General features: G+C 46.8%; 1 protein-coding gene across 2 annotated transcripts; it reads right to left on the reverse strand.

The window, feature by feature from the left end:
- Window positions 1–691: 691 nt before the first annotated feature.
- IRF8 (interferon regulatory factor 8) lies at window positions 692–20,869 on the reverse strand. 2 transcript variants are annotated; one of them, XM_032793802.2, is made up of 9 exons: window positions 20,735–20,869; window positions 15,303–15,477; window positions 12,611–12,794; window positions 10,687–10,775; window positions 9,440–9,551; window positions 8,636–8,686; window positions 6,346–6,732; window positions 4,533–4,648; window positions 692–2,019 (listed from the first exon to the last, which is right to left on the reverse strand). In XM_032793802.2, the coding sequence occupies exons 2-9, from the start codon at window positions 15,474–15,476 to the stop codon at window positions 1,843–1,845; spliced, it is 1,290 nt and encodes a 429-aa protein (XP_032649693.1). In that variant the 5' UTR covers window position 15,477; window positions 20,735–20,869; the 3' UTR covers window positions 692–1,842. The 2 variants fall into 2 exon arrangements, with proteins under 2 accessions (XP_032649693.1, XP_032649694.1); XM_032793803.2 differs by having other exon boundaries at window positions 1,764–2,019; window positions 8,636–8,683.
- Window positions 20,870–22,401: the final 1,532 nt, after the last annotated feature.

Genomic DNA, 22,401 nt, shown 5'->3' on the forward strand with positions numbered 1-22,401 from the left:
TGTCTCCACCTAAGAGACAATGGCAGAGGAGCCAGAAGCCTGAGTTGAGTGCCCTTACTGGACCATAAAGAGAATACAGGTAAAGTTGCCCTCAACCGTGACAAGCCTCAGGTCCCATCCCCGGAATCGACACTAACTATCTGCCCCTGCAGAAAGCCGCAGTTCCCTTCACAAATACTTGCACACCAGTTTTGCTCCATGTTTGTCCAGCACCTAGCGCAGTAGCGTCCTGGGCCATGGCCAGGGCTCTTAGGCGTGATGGCAGCACAAATAATAAAGAATCATAATAGACTTTTCCACATTAATGAAAATGTGTGTGTGCAAATCAATGGCAAAACTCAGAGGCTGACTTCAAATTGTTTGGTCCTTAAACCAGAATCCCTGCCAATAAGTATAGCTGTAGTGACTAGGAAACTGCAAGCGGAAACTGATTCTCCTCTCAGCCGCAGCATATGAGAGGAGACAGTGGGGCCAAAATCAATTCTGTGGGCGCTGCAAGGGCCCAGCTCACAGGGTCAGTTCCTTAGAATGGTGACCAGCTTGGCAGGCCAGGATAGTAAATCCCTCCCCATGATTAACCCCAGAAGAATGCAATAGTCAGCACACTGCCCCTTGGGAGGGAAACTGGCTCCTAGTGACTCCCCATTGGTACCAGTCATTCAGACACTGAAGAAGAATGGAGATAAAAAGATACAAAATAGAGCACTTTATTTGCAAGATACAAATTACAAAACCATTTTAAAAGAGGCATAAAATAAATACTCAGCCAAGCAGAGAGAGATACACATAGTATTGGCTTTGGGCTTTCAGTTGTAAGGCACACGACCCTATTTCTTAAAAATTCCCACTCCCTAGATGCACATGCATAGAAAGCATGATGACGGGTGTTAAGTCGGGACATGCACACGCATACCGTAGCAGGCACACAACTTGCACACACATTGGAGGTCAGGCACATGCATTTTTGAGGCTAAAGCCAACTAAACACAACATTTTACTATTTTGCATTTACATATATAAAAACTCTATCTCTTTGGCTAAGACAATTAAAATGATCATTTCCTACATTCAATATTTACAAATAATGTTGGGATTTATTTCCAAATTACAAAATACTTCAATATACAAAAAAAAAACCCTCAGTCATAAAGGCAAACGAAGTTACTTCAGGAGCGGGTCCTTTGGATGCTAAAGGATATTTGCTCTAAAAAAGGTTTCTGTTGTCTTTTACCATCAGTGGTATTGCAAACTCTGTTTGGAAGTCAGTGGGACGACCTGATCCCTGGTGACATTCCAGTATCTCTGAGAATTTTAAAGTCTTTCACAAGCTTCAGTTCTTCCCAAACTGAGGTTTTCGGAAAAGAGGATGAAATGGCAGCAGCAGATCCTCAGCAGCTGTAAGTCATCATAGCTCCATTGACTACAACTGAGCTGAGGATCTGCTCCTAAGTGTTCTGACTGCCAGATGGGTCACGGACACTAAGAAGAGCAGTTCTGTGACAGCCTCAATATATTATACTAGCACTGCCGATCTTTCTAGTCATTCTCCCACAACACTCAAGAAACTTTCCTCATCCACTTGCCGTTAGCAGTAGATGAAGACAAAGAATGGCTCAAAAGCCATCCATATAAATAAAGTGTAGCCAGAATTCACCGTTCTGGTCTAGTTGCTTTGTTCACAAATGAAAAAATGTTAATTGCTGAGTTTATTTTAAACAACAACAAAGAACAGCCATGGGCATCTAGATTCTAAATCAGAATGTTTTCCACGGGGGAATTCAAACAGTGTTGGGACCAACCAGGGTCTAATTTAACCCCACCATTATTTATTTAAAAAAGCACTCAGACAGTGATCTGTTGATTTTCTCTAAACAGAGGTCTTTGGTGTGTCCCGCAGATATCTTGGAAGATCCTGAATATTTGGTCATGCTGGGTCTCATCAGCTACCGGAAGCATCGGGCCGCTGCTGTAGACCTTTCCTGCCTCTTCCACCAGCTGCCTAATCCACAGCTGCTCAACCTACAGGAGAAGGAAAGGCCACTAAGATGAGAACACTTATGACATATGTCTTCCTTCAACTCACCATAACCACCACCACCCAGACTTCACTGAACACTCTAGCAGGGGTACACGAGCTACTATCAATACAGTACATCAGATACCACAAGGAAGAGAATGGTCTAAATGGGGAAACCTCCTTCCAGGGAAATTGAGAAAAGAGGGGGAGGGATAGCTCAGTGGTTTGAGCATTGGGCTGCCAAACCCAGGGTTGTGAGCTCAATCCTTGAGGTTGCATTTAGGGATCTAGGGCAAAAATCTGTTCGGGGATTATTCCTGCCTTGAGCAGGTGGGTTGGATTAGATGACTTCCTGAGGTCCCCTCCAACCCCTATGGTCTATGTGCTTAAGGCAACTGATCTCAGATTCAGTTCCCATGGGTCTTTGGGTAAGTCACTAACTCATTTGTCCCTCTTTTGTCTAGTTAAATTGGAAATTCTTCAGGACAGGGAATGTCTCTCTATATACACAGTGCCTTGCACAATAGGGCTCTAATCTCAATTGGAAGGGGTTGCAGAGAGCCATTTGAAAACATGAGAGGGTGCAGATTTCTACACCCTACCTACCCCTCTTCTTCCCTCACCAGCAGCCTGACCATGAGCCCCCACCCTTTCCAATTTTGAGTGAGTGGTGCACAGGATCACACCACCACTCGGGTTTGGCCTGACAGTCCCTCCCTTGTGACAGATGGCTGACTGGGCCAAATTTGAGTGAGCAGCGTTGCGAACGGGTACATAGGGTCACAACACTGCTCAGGTTTGGCCCAGCCAAAAACTGGTCAGATCATGACCCAGCTTGGCCCTGCCTGCTCTGTGGCTTATGCTGACTGAAGATTTCAGGCTGTGCTGTAATACACGTAAATAACACAGTGAATATGTTAGGATGTCATCAACAAAAGAAAGCAAAGATGTCTAACTTAAAGACTCAGTGGTCCTGAATTTTTTTATTTTACAGTCTTTGAACAAAGCCATTCTGGGCATAGTAAACTAATTTTCCTATTTGTTTCTAACTTATCACCAGAGTTTTTCCCACTCACTTCTTCCATATCCTTTGTACTATAAGATTTTACATGCAAACTATCCATTACTCAAATTTATTCACCCCTTACACTTGCTTCTCTGCATGAAGCCCTAATCCTGCTGTTAGCACAACCAGTTGCAGTGATTTATTTGACAGTTGCCTCCAAGGCAGGAGTGGAAGGCCAGAAAAAGGTTACTAGGCTGCGAAACAGGGTACATAGTTAAAGTATTTAGCAAATGACTATGCAAACAGAGAGGGAAAGGGGAAAAATACATTTCTTCCTAATTCAGGGCCAGATTTTCAAACCAACAGCATCTGTGTGCAGTTTTGTGCTTACTTTGCTCATTTAATTAATGTGATGACATGGACCATTTGGGGATTTCTGTGTGCAAGTTAAGAAAATTAACTGTCAGCCTGGATGCCTAACTGATGATTTATGCAAGCAAAAACCTGATATACACAGGCAATTGATGCACATATGTAAACAAGTTAGGCAGGGCTAGATTAACTCTCCTGTGGGCCCAGGGCTATTGTATACAGAGGCTCCACAAAATCTAAGTCTTTTTCCAATTTAAAATAAAATGATCACGGTTATGGCATCGAGGCTATTAATGATACACTAAACTTGCTTTTTAATTAATGAAGGTGTTCTGTGGCTACATTCAGTCTTAAAACATGTAGAATATAGTTAAGTTAATTCAAAATAGTGTCCCTCTGACCTTAGAATAGCTGTTATATTCGTTTCTTTCTGGGAGGGACTTCGGGTGAAGGAGGGGGGTGGGCGCTCTGGAAGGGAGTTTGGTGCAGGAGGGGATTCTGACCTGGGGTTGGGGTGCAGGAGGGGGTGCAAGGTGTAGGCTCCGGCTGGGAGGCTCTTACTACAGGCTGCTCCTGGCTGGTGGTGCAGCAGGGCTCAGGCAGACTGCCGGCCCTGGCCCCATGCCACTCCCGGAAGCAGCCAGCTGCTGGCACGTCTCTGCGCTCCCTTCGGGGGAGGGAGACAGCATGTCTCTGTGCACTGCCCGCACCCACAAGCGCCACCCATGCAGCTCCCATTGGCCAGTTCCCATCCAATGGGAGCTGTGGAGACAATGCTGGGGCGAGGACAGCGTGTGGAGCCGCCTCCACCCCTGCCAGTGGCGCAGAGACACATGCCAGCAGCCGGCCGCTTCCGGGAGTGGTGTGGGGCCATGGCACACAGGCAGCCTGCCTGAGCCCTGTTGCACTCGGGCCCCTCTTAGCCCGGGGCCCTGGGCTGCAGCCCCTAAAGCCCCTACATTAATCCGTCCCTGAAGTTAGGTACGCAAATTGCCTGCAGCCCTATGCTTCTGAGGTTGGAAACATCTGGCTATGAATGTTAAGAGACAAAAACAAGACAGTCTTGAGGATGCATTTCTGAGTTGTAGAACAAAGGGGCAGCTCAAGCAGTGGCTGTTTCTCACAAATGTGCCTTACCTGCACCAGGATTAATTTACAGCGTAAAGGAACTGTGTCTGGAAACTCTTCGCCAAAGCACAGCAGGACCCTGCTCTCAGGGAAACGGCCCTGGCTGCTGTAGAACTGTTGCAGCTCTAAGAGGAGAAAAACAGATGGTTGGAAAGGATGGAAACCAACCAACTTCAGTGAGACATTAGCACACACAGCTGCAGCAGGTGGCTTATTCACCTGCAGGGAGAATTGCATACACACACCTCGGCAGCAAACTCACACAGACACCTGCCAGCAGCACTGCATGCACACTCTGCGAAAGGTATTTAGCTTTCATGGAGAGAGAAAATTAGAGGGGGAGGTTAAAAATCCCAATGCAGGAAATCCTCGTTATAGAGCTGTATAAGCGACACGGTGCCGAGATGCAGACTAAGTTAATCTCTGATCCAACGGCAGCGGCGCCTGGCCAGTCCAGGGCGCCGGCTGTACTGCTTCTGTAGTCATTCAGACTGAGAAGAGTCAAGATCCTGGGTGCAGAGCCCTCTGCCTCTCTGAGTTTGGCAACAAGCACCTCCTGTCCCTCTACAGTGACCCCCTCAGGAATCTGATGGAGCTGCAACTTCTCCCCTCTCTGGAGAGAAAAATCGATTTGATGTATAGCAGAGGTCCTCAACCGTCTTCTTTCCGAGCCGCGCCCCCCCCCACCAACGTGCTATAAAAACTCCACCACCCACTTGTGCCACAAGTGTTTTTCCGTATATAAAAGCCCAGGCTGGCCTTAAGGGGTAATAAGCAGGGCAACTGCCCAGGACCCCACATCACAGGATGCTCTGTAAAGCTAAGTTGCTCAGGCTTTGGCTTTGTCTCCACACAGCAGGGCTCTGACTCAGCTTGGGCTTTCTACCCTGGGCCCCATGGACTCTAATGCCAGCCCTGCCTGGCAGATCCCCTGTTTGTAGCTCCAAGGGAGCCCTGGACCCCTGGTTGAGAACTGCTGATCTAGTGCTTTCAGGGGAGGACTAAGAAAGGAGAAATGACTAAAAGTCCTATCTTCCCACCACAGGGAAGTCCACAGATATTCCTTGTACCCTGAGGAGAAAGAATTGGGCCCGCATTAATATGTATTAACACAGATTCAGAATCACAGCAGTGCCTTTAGGAATGTTATTTTGTAACCTATCAGTCGTGCCCTCGCTTGATGTAAAACACTGCAGTGGGGTTTTTATACAATATCTCCAAACACTACCGCTCACAAGAGAGAACCCTGGTGGAAGGGATACTGCTGGTGTTTATTTGTATAAGTGTTATGCAAGGACGTAAAGACTATGTGAGAACTTTGAGGCTGAGGTCTACACATTCTGGGCCAGATCCTGAGCTGGCATAAGTCAGCATAGGTTCTTTGACTTCTGGCATAGAAAGGATGGTCGAGTGATTAGGCCACCACTATGGGACTTAAGAAACCTGGGTGGAATTCCCTGCTCTGCAACCCATTTCTTGTGTGACTTTGGGCGAGTCACTTAGCTTCTCCGTGGCTCGGTTCCCCGCCGCCCCACCTTACGTGGGTGCGAGGAGGATAAATGTGCTAAAGATTGCAAAGAACTCAAGACACATGGTCTCCTGTTCCCATCGTAAGTGCCTTAAAAACAACAGCCCTTCATTGGAGCCGATTTATACCAGCTGAGGATCTGACCCCTATCAGTACAGGAAGATGTAGTCACCATCCTACAGCAACATGGCTCTATCGTGTGTCAGAGTGCAGAGGACAAGGGTCGGGGTGGGAGGCAGAAAAGTCAGCTGTAATGAAGAGGGTGGATCAAGAGAGGTGGAAATGTTCACAAACCTCGGACAAACTGGTTGGAGTCGAATATTTTGACCACCTCATCCCGGTCCAGCTTGTTGGGCCTGTCCTTGTACAGCACATTGTTTCCACTCCAGAAGACTCTCCCCTGGCACAGCCTCTTGATGAAGATACCCTGCTTGTTGCTATGCAGCAACACCCCCCGTTCCAGGTGCCCGAAGAGCTTCTTGGTGATGTGCTTCTGGCGGTCATTCGGGATGGCGTCGGCAGAAGGGAACTGCACGTGCTCCAGGCTATCCGGGCCATACAGCTTGTCACAGTGGGCAGGGGCGTGGCTCAGGGAAATTCGGCAGCCTTCGTGGTATGAGGTAGTAGTGTGGCCAACCAGCTTCCCTCCATAATAGAAACTGATCACCATCTGCGAGTACACTGCAGGGAGACACACCCGCACACAGCCAGTCAGAGGACGCAGCTAACCCCCTCCACTACTTCACCCACTGCTGCAGGAATAACCATCCCGTTGCACAAAAGAGCAAAGCTCCAGTTAAGCGCTGAAGCCCTTGAAATGCTGCGTGCCTGGCTCAACAGCAGTGAATGCAGTCAGCATCACAGCTCTCTGGGACTAGAATCAGCAGGATAGTCAAGGGCTGCTCCTGCAACCATGGCACACATGAGCAGACCTCACTCAGTAAGCATTGTCTATACTGGGACTACTCCTGTGAGGAAGAACTCCAGCTGTTTCCTCCCTGACCCTCTCAGACTTTCCACTGGGGACACTGATTTTCAGCACAGTTTTTCTGAATTCAGCATGCTCTGTAGCACGCAACCTTTTACCTTCCCAATCCCTCACAGTCCCACATGTCTGTGTGCAGCTGATAAGCCTGACCAGTTAGATTTACTGATCTAGTTTTACCAGTTACCCCTTGGTTAGATTTAGGTAGAACATGCCAGCAGAACAGTTTGAAAACGTGATTACACGTCAGCATGGTGGGCACCGATTGCATGCACAAAGATCCTTCTACTTTTTCACTGGGAACTGGAGGAGCAGATGGCTGCATCCTTCGCACAGTGGCTGCCCCAGAGCAGATTCTAATACCCTTCCTCACCTAGAATATCTCCTCGCTCCAAGAGCGGCCCCACTGTTCCAACGAGGCAGAATATCTGGCAGACCACCAAGATACTCAGGTAGGTGCTCAGCCACGGGGGTAATGGGTTTATAAACTGCCCCTTGGAAACTCCCCACCCACTCCAGATTTCATTACCCAGAGAACAATCATCCTGGAACAGCCTTCATCTAAGTGAACTGCGCTGCCTTTAGTGAAGCAAATGTAAAGGAGTCAGACCAGGACAGCCATTTTATGCTGCCATGCAGGTGGGCAGGAGGGCATCCCCTGTGGGCCTGGCATCCTTCCTCCAACAAACTCTCTACTTAAGGTGTCTCAGACTTTGTCGCTTGTTAGCTAATTATATTGCACTGTGTTTGCATCTGCCACCTCTGTTGAAACTTGCCCTTTCGCCACGCTACTGTTTGTTATCTAAACAACCTGCTAGGTCTCCAAAAAAATGCCTGTACCGATGCAGAACAGATTTGCCGTGGGTAAGCAACCTGCATGGTAGATTTGCAACAAATAGCCCAGTCTTCAGCTGTGCCAAACCCAGTTCTCGCTGTGGCTGGAAGGGAGAGCGAAGGAGGCTTAATGTCACCTTTACACTCCTCTTTCCCAATCCTGGTGGCACCCAGGGGCTGGTTTGGTCCTAAGCACAAAAGTCAGACCAGCCTCAAGGTGCCATCTAGGTGCTGCTGTGCTGGCCAGATCACTGAAGCACAGAGTGCTCTAGCCACAGTCACTCCAGCTTTTGGCATATCTTCAACACCTGGGGAGGGCTGGAAGGACTGGCACAGAGCCAGGGCTATGGTAGCCTTATGCCACCTGGGGACTTCCCTACGCCCAGGGAATCCCCAGCTGACTCTTTAAGCCAACTTTATGTGTTGCTGGAGCAGTGCAAAGGCATCAACTTATTGGACAGAATCTGGCCTCCTCCCGGGCGCACACATCTCTGCTACTGCTTAGAAGCTTTAATTCCTTTGCCTGCGTGCTGAGAATGGAACAGTGGCTTATGAAGTCAGAGCATTTCTGAGCAATTAAGCCCTAAGCTGCCATTTTCGGTGGCTCTGCCATTTTTAATGATTATTTTCTCTAGGTGCGCATGAATAGGGCCACAATGGCAGCGAAGCCAGGCCCCACCTGGGAGTGCCACAAGAGAGGCAGTTTACACCATTCCAACTGAGGGCACAGCACTTAACTGAGCAAGGAAGTGAGATTTCCAGTACCTGACTGCAGCGGTTCATAGCCGGAGTACCCATTCATCAGGGACACAGCTGCTGTGGGGGAAGAAATAAAGTTATATTTGTGTGCCAAGTTTTGACACAAGCACCAGGATCTCTGGTAAAATCCAATGACCTGACCACCCGCTCGTTTCGCCCCAGTGCCATTTCCTCTCCACATCATCCTGATCCCTCCATAGTTTCATGAGAGAAGAAAACCTGCAAGGAGCCTTGCCCACACCAGGGGTTCCACTGCCCCGACCAGATGAGCAGCGACAGAATGAGGATTCCCAACATGGGATCCAGAATGGTGCTGCCATGTACGGGGAATTCACTTGACAATGTGCCACTTTAGAGCCAACCTGTCGCTTTAACCCCATTGGCCCTGCAGCTGTCGTCTTTACCATTCCCAGTGGAATCGATGGAGTTTTGTCAGACCACAGACTACAATCTCACTGCCAATGCGATGATGAAATGAACCTTATATTTTAGATCTGGGCTTCTGAATGTCTGTAGAGTCAGACGTAACCCCCTGAGCAACTACAGAACGTTGACAGTCATGACTCATGCCGTTGCAAAGGTCAATTTTCCTGTACTTACAATAAGATTTAAATTTGAGGTATGATAATATTTTAGGCTTTCTTAATAAACTTGTTCCTCAGACATAAAAATCTTCCACAAGCACCAAATATAGAGGCAGCTATTCAGAGATCCCCAAATTAGTCTTTGCTATCCTGGTTGTGTCCTCGACAGATTACTCAAACTAGACACTCTGTACTATAAGTCCTGGCTATGTTGCTAGAGTCTTACCAGGGCTAGGTTGCTGCATCCACCAGTCTGGTATTGGAGGGTTTCTACAATTCTCCTGAGGTGGGGAAGGGCTTCTCTTTATTATACCAAGGTATTCGTCTACAACGGGGGACTGAGGAAGACAGAAAAGCCATTAGATCATCCAGGCAACAAAACCGAGGTTAAGCAGTTTTGCAGTTTCAGGTACCCAACATCGTATCAATGGCATCCAATACCGTAGGGAAACAAGTCGTTATCTAAATTGCTCACTGGCCCCTGAATAGGAATAGTAAAAACATACTGTGACACAGGTAAACTCTTCGGCTTTGTGACTGGTTAGAAGGAGGGGGCCTTGGATTTCATGGGTACACAGAGAGCAGAATTTACCCCAATAATTTTGCATCACAATGAAGGGGGACAAGGGGAGGGATAGTTCAGTGGTTTGAGCATTAGCCTGCTAAACCCAGGTTTGTGAGTTCAATCCCTCAGGGAGCCATTTAGGGAGGGGGGGAATAGTTGGGGATTGGTCCCACTTTGAGCAGGGGGTTGGACTAGATACCTCCCGAGGTCCCTTCCAACCTGACATTCTATGATTCTAATAGAGCTGCAAAAATCTGACCCTCTGGTGAAACTCTTATTGAACCGTATGCAAACGTGAGATCCATGGATATGACAAGCAACTACCGCAGGTCTGTGCATTGTGTTATATCAGAGGTGGGCAAACTGCAGGCCACATCTGGCCTGCGGGACCATCCTCCCTGGCCTTTAAGCTTCCAACTGGGGATGCTAGCCCCTGGCCCCTCCTGCACAGGCAGAGCAGAGCGGTGTGTCTAGCGCCGGGCGGCACGGCTGCCAGACTTGCTGCTCTGAGCAGCATGGTAAGGGGGCTGGAGGATTGGATAAGGGCTGGGGAGTCCCTGGAAGGGCAGTCAGGGGACAGGGAACAGGGGTGGAAAGTGGGAGGGGGCGGATGGGGGTGGGGGCCAGGCTGTTTGGGGAGGCACAGACTTCCCTACCAGCCCTCCATACAGTTTTGCAACCCCAATGTGGCCCTCTGGCCAAAAAGTTTGCCCACTCCTGTGTTACATGAATGAATGTAACTAATGTGTCTGAAAACATGCAGATTTGTTCTTCTTGCACCAGTGATATCAAAATCTAGTTCCCCTGGTCCTATCATTAGAAAAATGCAATACAAAATTTCATGGAGAAACTTTACCATCTAGCCCTTCCAACCAAATAGAGCTTGCTTCGCTATAGCAGTTAGTTACCTCTTTCATTAGGTCATCTATTGCAGAAGGACTGCAGTCCATGTCAGTGGCTTCATTCAAGCTGCCTCCATTAGCAATACCCGCTTTGCCTGGAAAGAAATACAAGAATTCAGTGCTCAACGCATTATACCACATGCAGTGATTTAACAAGGAATCAGATCATACAGCATGCAAGAGAAGGCCATGGGATAGGGGTGACTTGCTTTTGGGAAATGTTTACCATTGTTAAACTACAGAAACCTAGAATTCTTCATGGGATCTTACCCCTCACTGCCACGTATGGGGAATTCACTTGACAATGTACCACTTTAGAGCCAACCTGTTGCTTTACAACTGTGCAACCCCATAGGCCCTGCAGCTGCTGCTTTTCCATTCCCAGTGAAATTAATGATAGTTTTGCCAGAGCAAGGACTGCAGGATTGAGTCCAGTGGATTGCATGGGTGTGAATAAGATTAAATCCAGAAAACAGCCACAGTTCTGCTGGGGCAGGGAACAATTTAACCTTCACTGGAGACTTTTTGCCCCTGCCAAAGCATAGTTCTACATTGTTGAGGGGAACAATTTGCATAATGCTTATAACAAGTGTACAGAAATATAAAGCCTTCTGCATGAATGAAGTTGACAGAGACCAACATGCTAAAGCTAGACTTCCTGACAACCAGATTTTGCATGCTTAAAAAAAAGCACAAACAAAACCACAAATAAAAATAAGCTTAGCACAGCTAACACCAGACCGGACTTCACAGAAACAAATGTTCTCTGCTGAGCCCCGGTAACTATAATCGCTGCTTTTACTGTTGGGCAATGCGAGGGGTTTATTCTGTTTCCTCAGCATCTGTACAGATTAAACCAGATGTAGCTTTAGGTTAGAAGGGGGCATCAGGACTGAATGTAAGGCCAAAACCACAGCTAAAACCTTCACCAGGACAGACTTTGGGGCTGATTCTGATCTCAGCCCACACTTACCCCGAAAGAACTCCATTGACTTTAGTGGAGTCACTCCAGGTTTATATTGGTGTGAGTGACAACAGCATCAGACCTTCTGAGCCAGACTGCCATAGAGTATTGTCAGCTAATGTCACAGACAGCAGGCTCTGTCTGGTTTTTTACTCGGGGGAATAGCCTCTCCTACTCAAACAGCTATGGGATGAGGCCGTGGGGAAGAGGGTGAATTCCAAACTTTCCACATGGAGTTTTCCCCAGATCCTTCCAGCAGGGGCGGAGGAGTGTTTGCTCTCCACCCCCCAGGAAGAAAGGAAAAAAGTCTTGATGGCATGGGCTTCCAGTGGCTCTCCACATGCAGGTCCTGTGCATTTTCAGTAGCCTTGGGGCCCTTGTCCCTCTCCCCAGCATACAGCCTCCTGCCAGGCTTTTCCTTGCTAAGAGACAACCTCAGTCTCCTCCCTGAAAAGGTTCCACAGTCCAACTGGCTACAGTAAGGTGAAGGCAGTTTAAAGCTACATTAACTTTCCCCAGGTGGCTTTGAGGAGGAAAGGATGCATGACCCCCGGCCTCTCCTCCCCAAAAGCCTTGATCTCCCATACCTGCCCTTTGCATGCCCCTCCCCAGCCATGGATCCCTGCCCCACAGCTCTAGGGAAGGGTGGGACAGTGCCATGGCTGACTCCCCTTCCCTCACCCATCCCATGACCAGGGCAGTTCTCCAGGCACTGATCTAGGGGGGTACAGCCTGACCCAGTGGAATCATCCGGATTCACACTGGCACACGTGAAGGTGCGATGTGGCCCAGGAAATGCAGCTCGGTATCTGAATGCACATCAGAGCTGGTGTAAGCCCACTTCTGTTTTTCCCTTTGCTTTGATAACCAGACACAATCTCTCGTCTCCTACAAATCCCTCAGACATTCAATGCTCAAGAGGTAGGTGGCTATGGAACAAGTCACTTAGTTTATCAGGACACTTACATTTCTGCTCTTCCTCTGGGACGATCCTGTACACTTTGTATGGCTCCGAGATGTCCAGTTGGGACCTGTCCGTCACCTCCTCGAAGTCCGGGCTCTTGTTCAGAGCACAGCGTAGCCTCGTTTTCCAAGTGGCTGGCTCGGCTTTGTCACCTTCTTTAAATTTCCCTTTGAAAACTGCCCAAGCCTAAAACAAAAGAGAAAAGTGCCACAGAGCTGAAGAACCAGCTTTACAATTAGAGCTCTGTTTTACAGGGTTTATTAATTTCATTTTTCAGGGTTTATTTTTAGCAATTTTTGAACTTTTATGCAGATGGCAATAAAAAAAAAAATCGGGATTTGGGGCTCTCTCTGTGTATACAGCAATGAGTAATCGCTTGGTAATATTCCCAAGTGGTGCTTTAATGTAGTACCATTTCAAACAGCACCACATTAAAGCGCACTAGGGAGTCTTTAGTGAGCACCAGCAGGGTCTACACGGACCAATTAATGAACACCACATTAGAGCACTTCAGAAACCACAGCCCCATAGTCTGTATTGCAGCTCTGTGTACACAAACCCTTAGATCCAAGTAACCATTTCTGGTGTTTATTAGCTAAATGCCAATTTCATTGTCTTCTGATTGGTTAAAGGCTAAAATCATAAGCCCAGTTTATAACTTCAGGGCCAAATCTCACATTTGTTCCTCAAGGCCATTTCCTGATGCTGTCACTCAGGGAAACTCCTAGTGACTTCCAATGCAGATCATAGAATATCAGGGTTGGAAGGGACCTTAAGAGGTTATCTAGTCCAACCCCCTGCTCAAAGCAGGACCATTCCCCAGACAGATTTTTACCCCAGTTCCCTAATTGTCCCCCTCAAGGATTGAACTCACAACCCTGGGTTTAGCAGGCTAATGCTCAAACCACTGAGCTATGCCTCCCCACCAAAAGGGTCATGGAGTCCGGCCCCCTGCCTTCACTAGCAGGATCAAGTACTGATTTTGCCCCAGATCCCTAAGTGGCCCTGTCAAGGAGTGAACTCTCAACCTTGGATCTAGCAGGCCATTGCTCAAACCACTGAGCTATCTAACCACCACACCTAGGTACTTGCCTGGCCACTGTCACTGCAGTGTCTGAGCTCCTCACAATTGTCACTGGATTTATCCTCAGTCACAATACTGCTGTTAGGCAGAGAAGGGCTGTTATCCCATTTTCACCAATAGGAAACTGAGGGGCAGAGATACACTCCTTGGATAACCTTGAGCAAGTACATCAGAGGTGGGAATTGAAGCCTCATCTCCTAGGTCAGGGGCCTAACTACTGTACTATCCTTCACTCTGATTCACAAAGTGCCTGATTCTCCAGGGCACTGTAGCTTCTGCAGTCATCATTTAAACCCATGTAAAATGCTTCCCACTCAGTTCTCCATTCATCCCAGGAGTAGTGTTTTACAGGTCACTTTTTCCAGGTGGAAATGACCACTGAAGGCACAGGGCACGGGAGAATCTGGCCCACAATATCAGTGTAAGCTCTGACTCTCCAGTGCAAAGAGGAAGCTGCAATAGGTTTTGATCAAGTTTAAAAAAAAAAAAAAAAACACAACAAAAAAGCTCTTGCCCCAACATCTGACAAGCCAAGAGCGGAGACTATTGCATGCAAATAGCCTGTACAGGGCCACCATATCCCTGACATGAAATTCTTTTCTTTCCAGAATGTTGCACAAACTGTGATTTACACAATCTGTCAGAGTCCAGAATTAGCCTTGTAATTATCCTCATCATGATGGGAACGTGAGTGAGAGATGAGGGAAGAGTCTGAAGCTTTGCACTCTTCTTCTCATTGGTGTGTCCCAGCTCTAAACTAATCTAAACAATCTTCTGTGTGCTCAATACTCTTGCTCATGGAAGGGCTGATTTCCAAAAACTATATTTGCAATTAACACAACTGCGCTCAGCTCAGGCATAATAGCAACAATTGGCGCTGGTTTTTTAACGGTTCTTACATAGCAGATGCACAATTGTGCATTCATTCTTGGAAATCATGTCCACACCACAACATTAAGTGCTTTTAGAAAGCTATCACTCAAGGCTAGCATGATTTTCATTGCAGGGGAGGCAGTGTTGTCCAGTTGATATACTGTAGCACAGAAGTGGAGACTCAGGAGACCTGATTTCTATTCCCTGCTTGGCCACTGACCTGCTGGGTGACCTTAGACAAGTCATTTCCCTGGTCTGTGCCTCTGTTTCCCCATATGTGTAATGAGGATAATGATACTGACTTCCTTTGTAAAGCGCTTTGAGGTCTACTGACAAAAAGATCTATATATGAGCTTGGTATTTTTATTACTGCTGCAGGGTAGTGAAAAGTCATATTTGGGGACATTTGAAAAAGCTTATCAACATGGTGTCTCGCAATATAACGTCCACATATTGATTTGGGAAACAATATTAAATTACCAGGCGTGATCCCTTTGGAGCAGTTTTGGTGTGCCATAAAAATATCTCTTTAGGCCCTGATCCTGCAGAGACTTGACTGAAGTCAATGGGACATTCTGCAGTGAATAAAGCTGTGCACATGAATAAGTGTTTGCAGGATCAGAGCCAGGAGCACCACTGCTCAGGAAGGAAGGGGATGTGTCTAATGTATTTGCAATGAAAGAAAAAGTCACGGTACATGAGCAGTGTTAAGAAAAGAAATTTACCGTCTCTCCTACCTTGAATATAGAAGCATCCACCTCCTGGTTGTAATCCTGTTTTCCAGCATGTTTCCACGGGATCCGGAACATGCTTTTTTCTTCGTTTTCCCAGATCAGTCCTGGGTACATCCCACTATCGATCTGTTCGATCAGCCACTGCCTGAGCCGTCTCCCACCATTCCTGTCACACATCCTGAAAGTGAAATTCGCAGGATCCGTTAAATGCCTCCCACCAGTCACACTCCTGCCACATACAGAAATCATGTGTCACACTTCAAGGAGCTTGTCTGTACAGTATGCAGACATCAGGAGTCAGCGGCAACTGGAGGTGGGTTAGACTACGCACCATTGGCTACGGCTGTCTTCATTTTCTGTGTCTTGTACATGGTCAGCACTTAACAGACAATATACAGCAATATCGAAATGTCCTAATTATTATGTACAGATAACGCCAAAACTATTAAATGCCCCCAATACTCTGTGACAGACAGCCCATTATAAATCACTATTAACAGCAATCATTTGCACCTATGTAATAACTACCATTCAAGAATCTCAAAGCTCACTATTATTAGCCCCATTTTACAAATAAAGAAACTGAGGCACAGAGAGGGGATAAGTGATTTGCCTCTAGGCCACAATGGGGGTGGGTGTCAGCCCCAGCTCTCACCACTAGGCCATGCTGCCCACTATTCACACCGTGGATTGAAACTTGATTTCAAGGCTCTTTGGGGCAAGGACTGTCTTTTTGTTCTGAGTTTGTACAGCACCTTGCACAACGGGGTCCTGGACCAGGGCAGAGCTCCTAAGTGCTACCATAATGCACCTAATAAATAAGGAAAAGAGCACAATGTAGATCTAAAGAACCAAATTCTGTTTTCAGTTACACTGGTGTAAATGCACAGTCTCTCCACAGATTTCAGTGGAGAGAGAATGTTTAATAGCCAAGGGCAGAACCTGGCCTAAAGTGCAGTCTGCAGGGCCCATATGCATCTATTTGTAAATTGGGAAGGGGAGGCTCCAGGAATAAAACAGACATTTCATAGAACTAACATTTTTAGGCAAAGCCTCTGTGAATCAGACATGTACAACACTTCCATAGAACTGTCCCTCTTGGAAAACTGCAGGCGGTACAGGAAGCTTAGAATTTTCCTCCCCAACTCCTCTGTCCCCGCTGACAAACATTTCTTCCTATAATATGCACATTGCGGCAGATCTTGAGAAAGACCATGAAAAGGCTGCTCTATATTGTACAAAATCATCTTCTCTGTAGTTCAGGTGCCAGTCACAAGAACAACAGCTGGAAATCCCCCCCAAGTGCTGGAAAGATGCTCAGCCCTTAACTAAACATTTGTCTTGCCAATATTTCAGTGCTATAGACTATTTCCCCCTGTTATTTTTTTTATGTGAAAAATTCCTCACACTGTGCTGGATGCCTGCCTAATAGCAGGCTAATAAAAATAATGAAAGCTATCCAATTAATGTACTGAAACTCCCAGGAGCACTATGGAAAAGAAGCCTTGTTTGAATCAGTCTAGCCAGAGTAACAAGAAACATTATGAGTTGGCTCCCTTGGATTATTACTATTTCTTCTCTCAGACTTTTACATTAAGGGCAAGAACCTGAGCTGGTGTAAGCTGATGCAATTCCAGTGACTTACATGGAGTGATGTCTACTTTTACCAGCAGAAGATCTTACCAATTGACATGCTGTATTCATTGCATACAGAACTAGGGGCTATGGGGCCTGATACTGGTGTACCACTGAAGCTGCAGAGATGTTAGAGGAGTTATTCCTGCTCTTCACTGGTGGGAGAGGAGAAAGACTTCAATGCAAACTCAGTGGATTTCAATCTAGTAATTGGATATGCTCTAATGGTTAGCATTTCTTGGCTTACTATATCCTTGTCCTTTCTGCTCACACAGACTCCACTACCTCTCGCTGGTACTTGGGCTGAGCAAGGAACGCAGGATTGAGCCATTCATTAGCACATATACTAATGAACTCAAGTAACATGCAGTTAGCATTTCAGAGAATCATCTAATTATAGTGCATTCAGCATCACTATAGTTAGAAACTGAGAATTTCCCCTAATCACCGGGCCTCTCATTATAGCTCAGCAGTTTTAATATACATCATGCTGAAAGGGACAGAGTTCTCTGCCTCAGTGTAATTTTATTCCATTTTGGCTGTAAGTCAGTTTGGTTATGTTTTAGGACCCAATCCTTAGTCAGACAAACCCCTTGATTTCAAGGAGATAACTTATGTGAGCAAGTCGTCCAGGATCAGTGTCTTTGTTGCATGAGAATAGGTGTGAAAATTATTTGAATTTCCAAAGCTGTTTTTGCACACCACAAAATGGGACGGGTGGGGAGTATTCTTTTAAACAATTAAGCAAGCAGGTCATTGGCATGCTGGTAAAAGGAACGATTTGAAAAGCATCTGTATGTACATACTCAACTAAGTTTAACAAGAATTGTGATCCACAGCAGCCCACAACTGAAGTCAATGGGGATTGTGTGGGCTTATCCCAGGGAAAATCTGTCCACACATTATGCATGGATAACCTACATTCCAAACATGGATTTCAACTGGGTTTTGTGGATCAAGCTCGAGAGGTTCCTCTGAGTGATATATTATTCCATTGGCCAAAACCTCACACTCAGGACACTATGCAAAAATTCAGGTAATAGATTCAGAGCCATGACAATGTCAATGGAAGAGAGGTCCTAATTCTACAACTGCATGCTAAGGACCTGCACACCTAATGAACCACAATATTCCAAAGTACCTAAGACTGTAGAAGGATGAGTTAGAGAATGGATCACCCAAACCAATGTTTGCACCGGCTGGCTGGTTCTTTTTGATGATGTCACTTTGTGAAACATCTCCCAGTGGTGGGAGGCCCCAGGGACTTCATTGCTGCAAATAAATATGTAAAGCGAACAATCCCAAGCCTTAGTCTAACTTCCCCCACCCACTCTGCTTCCCGATTTCAACCACTCATTTCTTCCAGTTGTTGAAAGGTGTTTTTATCCTGTCTGATACGAATTAGCATCCCATCTTCTTTTTCAAGGGGAGCTGCAGATCATGATTTAGATGGATTCCCAGGATGCTACAACCAGCATTTTCCTCTCTGGCCTCCGCACCAGAGATTGGAGCAGCCTAACCAGCAGCACAAGGGCTCAAACAACTGATCTGTTTTCAGTGTTTCTTCCTCTTTTAGAAATGGCATTTTTTCACCCTCTCCCATATCCATTTCTGCAGCAGATCCTAAACAGTTTAATCATCAGGAAGTCCATGGCAAAGTCCAAGACCACCTAAATTATGATTTGTTGACTCATTCCTCTGAAAAAGGATCCACGGTAACATTAAAGACAAACCATGTAAACAGTCAAAAAGATCCTACGTACACACTTTGCTTCTGTCTCTGAATTACTCAGTGATATTTAGGAAAATTCTTGTGTTTGAGAATAAACTGTTAATGCTTCAAATTGTCTTTTGTAACTTTTTAATAGGGTCCAATGGCACTAACTTGACAAGGTGCATTTTGGGGGCATTGCCTAAGTCAGGCCAAATGACTTTGGACCTAACTAAACTAATGTTAACTGTCCAACTTAACTGACACCATCAGGGAAATACGCAGTTAAAGGTAACAACTCTTCTCTAATTCATCCAATCGTTCATAAATGCTGTCCTTCCTTCATGTTAGGCCAGAATCCCTGACACATTGGCTTGGCTTCCACATCATGCAAACCCTGAATGACTGACATTTGGGGTTTACATGATGCAACTAGCTGGTGGCATGTCACATCACATGCTGATTGGAGATCCCTTACAAAATGTAGGGACACTGGAGCTAGCTGAAGACTGAGTGCACACATGACATAGGAATGACTTTGCCTTTTGTACATTTAGCCCAAACCTTTAATATTACTCCATCTTTACTACCCCAGAGCCCAAAAGTGGCTACCATACCCATTGCTTAAATAAGAGATCAGCTCAATTCAATAATATGGTGTGGGGGCAAAAGATAACAGCAGAGTGAGCAAGCAGTGCGACGGAGCCCATCATTCTGTCCAGATTCCTATGAAGGTCAGCCAGAATTCTGTCTAATTAGAGGGTGTGCTGAAAAGACCCCATAACCTGTGTCTAGCCTAAATGTTCCTGTTCCTATTTTGTGCTCAGGTGGGATTTGTAATAGCACAGTTCGAACAAGAAGACTTTACTGTACTGTTTAGGGAACAGGAGACAATAAGAACATAAGCCTGGCCATACTGGTTCAGAAAAATGGTCCACCTGGCCCAGTATCCTGTCTTCCCATAGTGTCAGTGCCAGGTGCTTCAGAGGGAATAAAGAGAAGAGGGCAATTATCGAGTGATCCATCCCCTGTCATCCAATGCCAGCTTCTGGCAGTTGGAGGTTTAGGGACACCCAGAGCATGGGCTTATGTCCCTGACTACCTTGACCAGTAGCCAGTGACAGAGCCCATCACTAGGTGGGCTCACAGGATATTGCACATCCCTCCAAAGCAGCTTCAAAGCACCAGTTACCCTCACAGCTTGTGTCCATTGTGCCCAATGCACTTTTTTTTTTTTTTAAGCAGAGACCCAAGGTGGGAGTTTGGAATTTTGGAAGAGGGGGAAAACTTCCAAGCTCTCAGCTTCTCCATTGTTTCATGAAACTGCTCAAGAGGTAATACTGCTAGCATTAATGCAGGACAGTGTGGGGTGTCATTTCTGTCGGGGTCTTGTTTTAAGTTAATAGAGAGCTTTATATACAGTTGCTTTTCCTCCAGCCTATACTTTAGTATGCTGGCTGTGGGCAAAACCTTTTACCTTGCCTTTGCAAACTAGCAAATGCTCTCTCAGACACCAGTCTGAGTGTGCTTCACCCAGGTGTAGTCCAGATTACATTATTTAAATATAAAAGAGAACATATATGGAAAATATCTGCAATTATCCCTCTCCATAGCATCACTGAGGGAAACATTGATTTATTTCTTGTCAACATAGCAGGCGATTGTTTTAATCAATTAGGGTCCTGGGACACGTGTTGCACTCCACATTCTTAAGGGTCATTACTGATTCCTGCCTGGAGCGAATTCCATCCTTTCATTTAAAGTTAGGTCAAAATGCAGTAGCATAAGGCACGGGGGGAGCCGAGCGCGGGTCAGCGTGAGGCAGAAACGTGTCACCTCCAAAGTTCAAATCTCACTTGCAAAAAGGAAGCTGAGCCTGCACAGAAATAAAAAGCTTCTCAAATCAATGCCAAAGCGGGCCACGTTACATTTGCAAATGCAAACTTTAGTCAATGGTTTTAAAAAGAAGAGGTAAGGTTTAGCAAAGTCCTTGTGCTAACGCACCATTTGGGCTCTGCCCCGCCAACCTACCAACTACCCCGCCAGCTGCAGAATGCTCTGCTCCGAGGAGGATGTGAAATGCAAATACCTGTCAGCGATCTGCAGAATCGGCTTGCGCCCCGGTCGCTGCTCACCCAGATGTGCCCAGCGGCTGCGCGCAGCTGACTCACTCAGCACAGCGCTCGCAGGCCAGAGAGAGTAAGCGAAAGCAGGCACTTCCCCGCCCCTTCTTCGCATTTATTAAAAAGTAGGGGGAGGGTCTGCGATATCCCGCCTCCGCCATGACTTGCAGCCAATGGACAGCGGCGGAAAGCCTCCGGCTAGGCAATCGGAATAGGACAGAATTGAGCGCTTTCTTCTAAGTCCTTTCTTTTCCGAGAAATCAGGCTACGCGGGGGCGCAAAGGGGGTCTCGACGTTGGGACCTCCTCTCCTGGGTCAACGTTCCACCCCCCCCGGGAGCTCGCCCGGGTCAATGTTTCATCCCCCCGGGAGCTCGCTTGGGTCAACGTTCCATCCCCCCCGGGAGCTCGCCCGGTCAACGTTCCATCCTCCCGGGGGCTCGCTTGGGTCAACGTTCCATCCCCCCGGGGGCTCGCCCGGGTCCCATTCCTCGGCCCCATGGAGCGCAGGGCTGCCGCGCAGCAGCCAGCATGCTCTTAACCTCCGTTTCCCATCAGGACCCCTGGCTGCTTGGCAGGGATCTCAGCCTGGCTTTCGTTCCCAATCCCTTTTTCCCGGGGGTGTCATTTGCAAGGCTGCATGAGGTGGATAGGCAGGGAGCCAGCGGCTGGAGGCGTTTTCTGAAGCTCTGCTTAGTGTGAGGGGGCCAGAGCTCGAAGAGGGGATTTCTCGTTGAAACCCAAGTTTTGGTGGAAGGCTGCCCCCGCTTTGCAGCGTGGCTGGGAATTTCCTGGAGCGTGTCCGGACACCTTGTGTCTTGGGAGAATGACTCTCTGTAGAGCTCCGGGCAGCAGGGTGGCTAGCCAGCGCTGCTCTCTCTACCGCTAAATTACAGCTCAGTCGCACAGTTAACTCACTCAGCACCTCACATTTGCTGACCCCAGTGCAAACAATGAGATGGGAAAGGTGGAACACCCAGAGCCATCACCCGCGCGGCAGGTTACCATGTAGGAAGAGAAACGAGAGAGTAAATGGAGTGATCTAATAACACAGATATTTGTTCTGTGTCGCTCCAGCAGCACTGGGACAATTTTAGAGTGCAACGCTATCCCAAGAGACAAGATCGGAAGCTCCACTGCGTGAATCACCTAAAACTTAAACCAAACAAATCACAGAGTGACATGCTGTAGCAAGTGATCGTACATTGACTGGAAAATGGACTTCACATGACCCAATACCTCCCTAATTTCCGGTTAATGGGCACTATTAAAATACTAAAGTTGCACAGCATTTCCAGAGGAATACTGAAGCTGTAGAACCTCTAGGGCATTTATTATATTCAGTGTAGGAATAAGGCACCTATCTTAGATATCTTTTCACCAGCTTTATTGTCTTTCCTATAATTATTGCATTACTGGCACAAGGAAAATATAATTCAAAGAGATTATCAGCATGTAAATAAGTGTATCCAGTATTTGTAAAATAGCTGTACACTGATAGGTGGATAATGTATACAGCTGGAGGTGTAGCTTACTATTAATGGATACTTTGGAAACACTGGAATTGCTTGCTGGTTGTAAAGTAAAAAGAAAGAAGCACTGATTTTGTAAAACCAAGATTCACTGGAGCCAGT

This window comes from Chelonoidis abingdonii, chromosome 19, assembly GCF_003597395.2.
Source record: "Chelonoidis abingdonii isolate Lonesome George chromosome 19, CheloAbing_2.0, whole genome shotgun sequence".
In the NCBI taxonomy this organism is placed as follows: domain Eukaryota; kingdom Metazoa; phylum Chordata; order Testudines; family Testudinidae; genus Chelonoidis; species Chelonoidis abingdonii.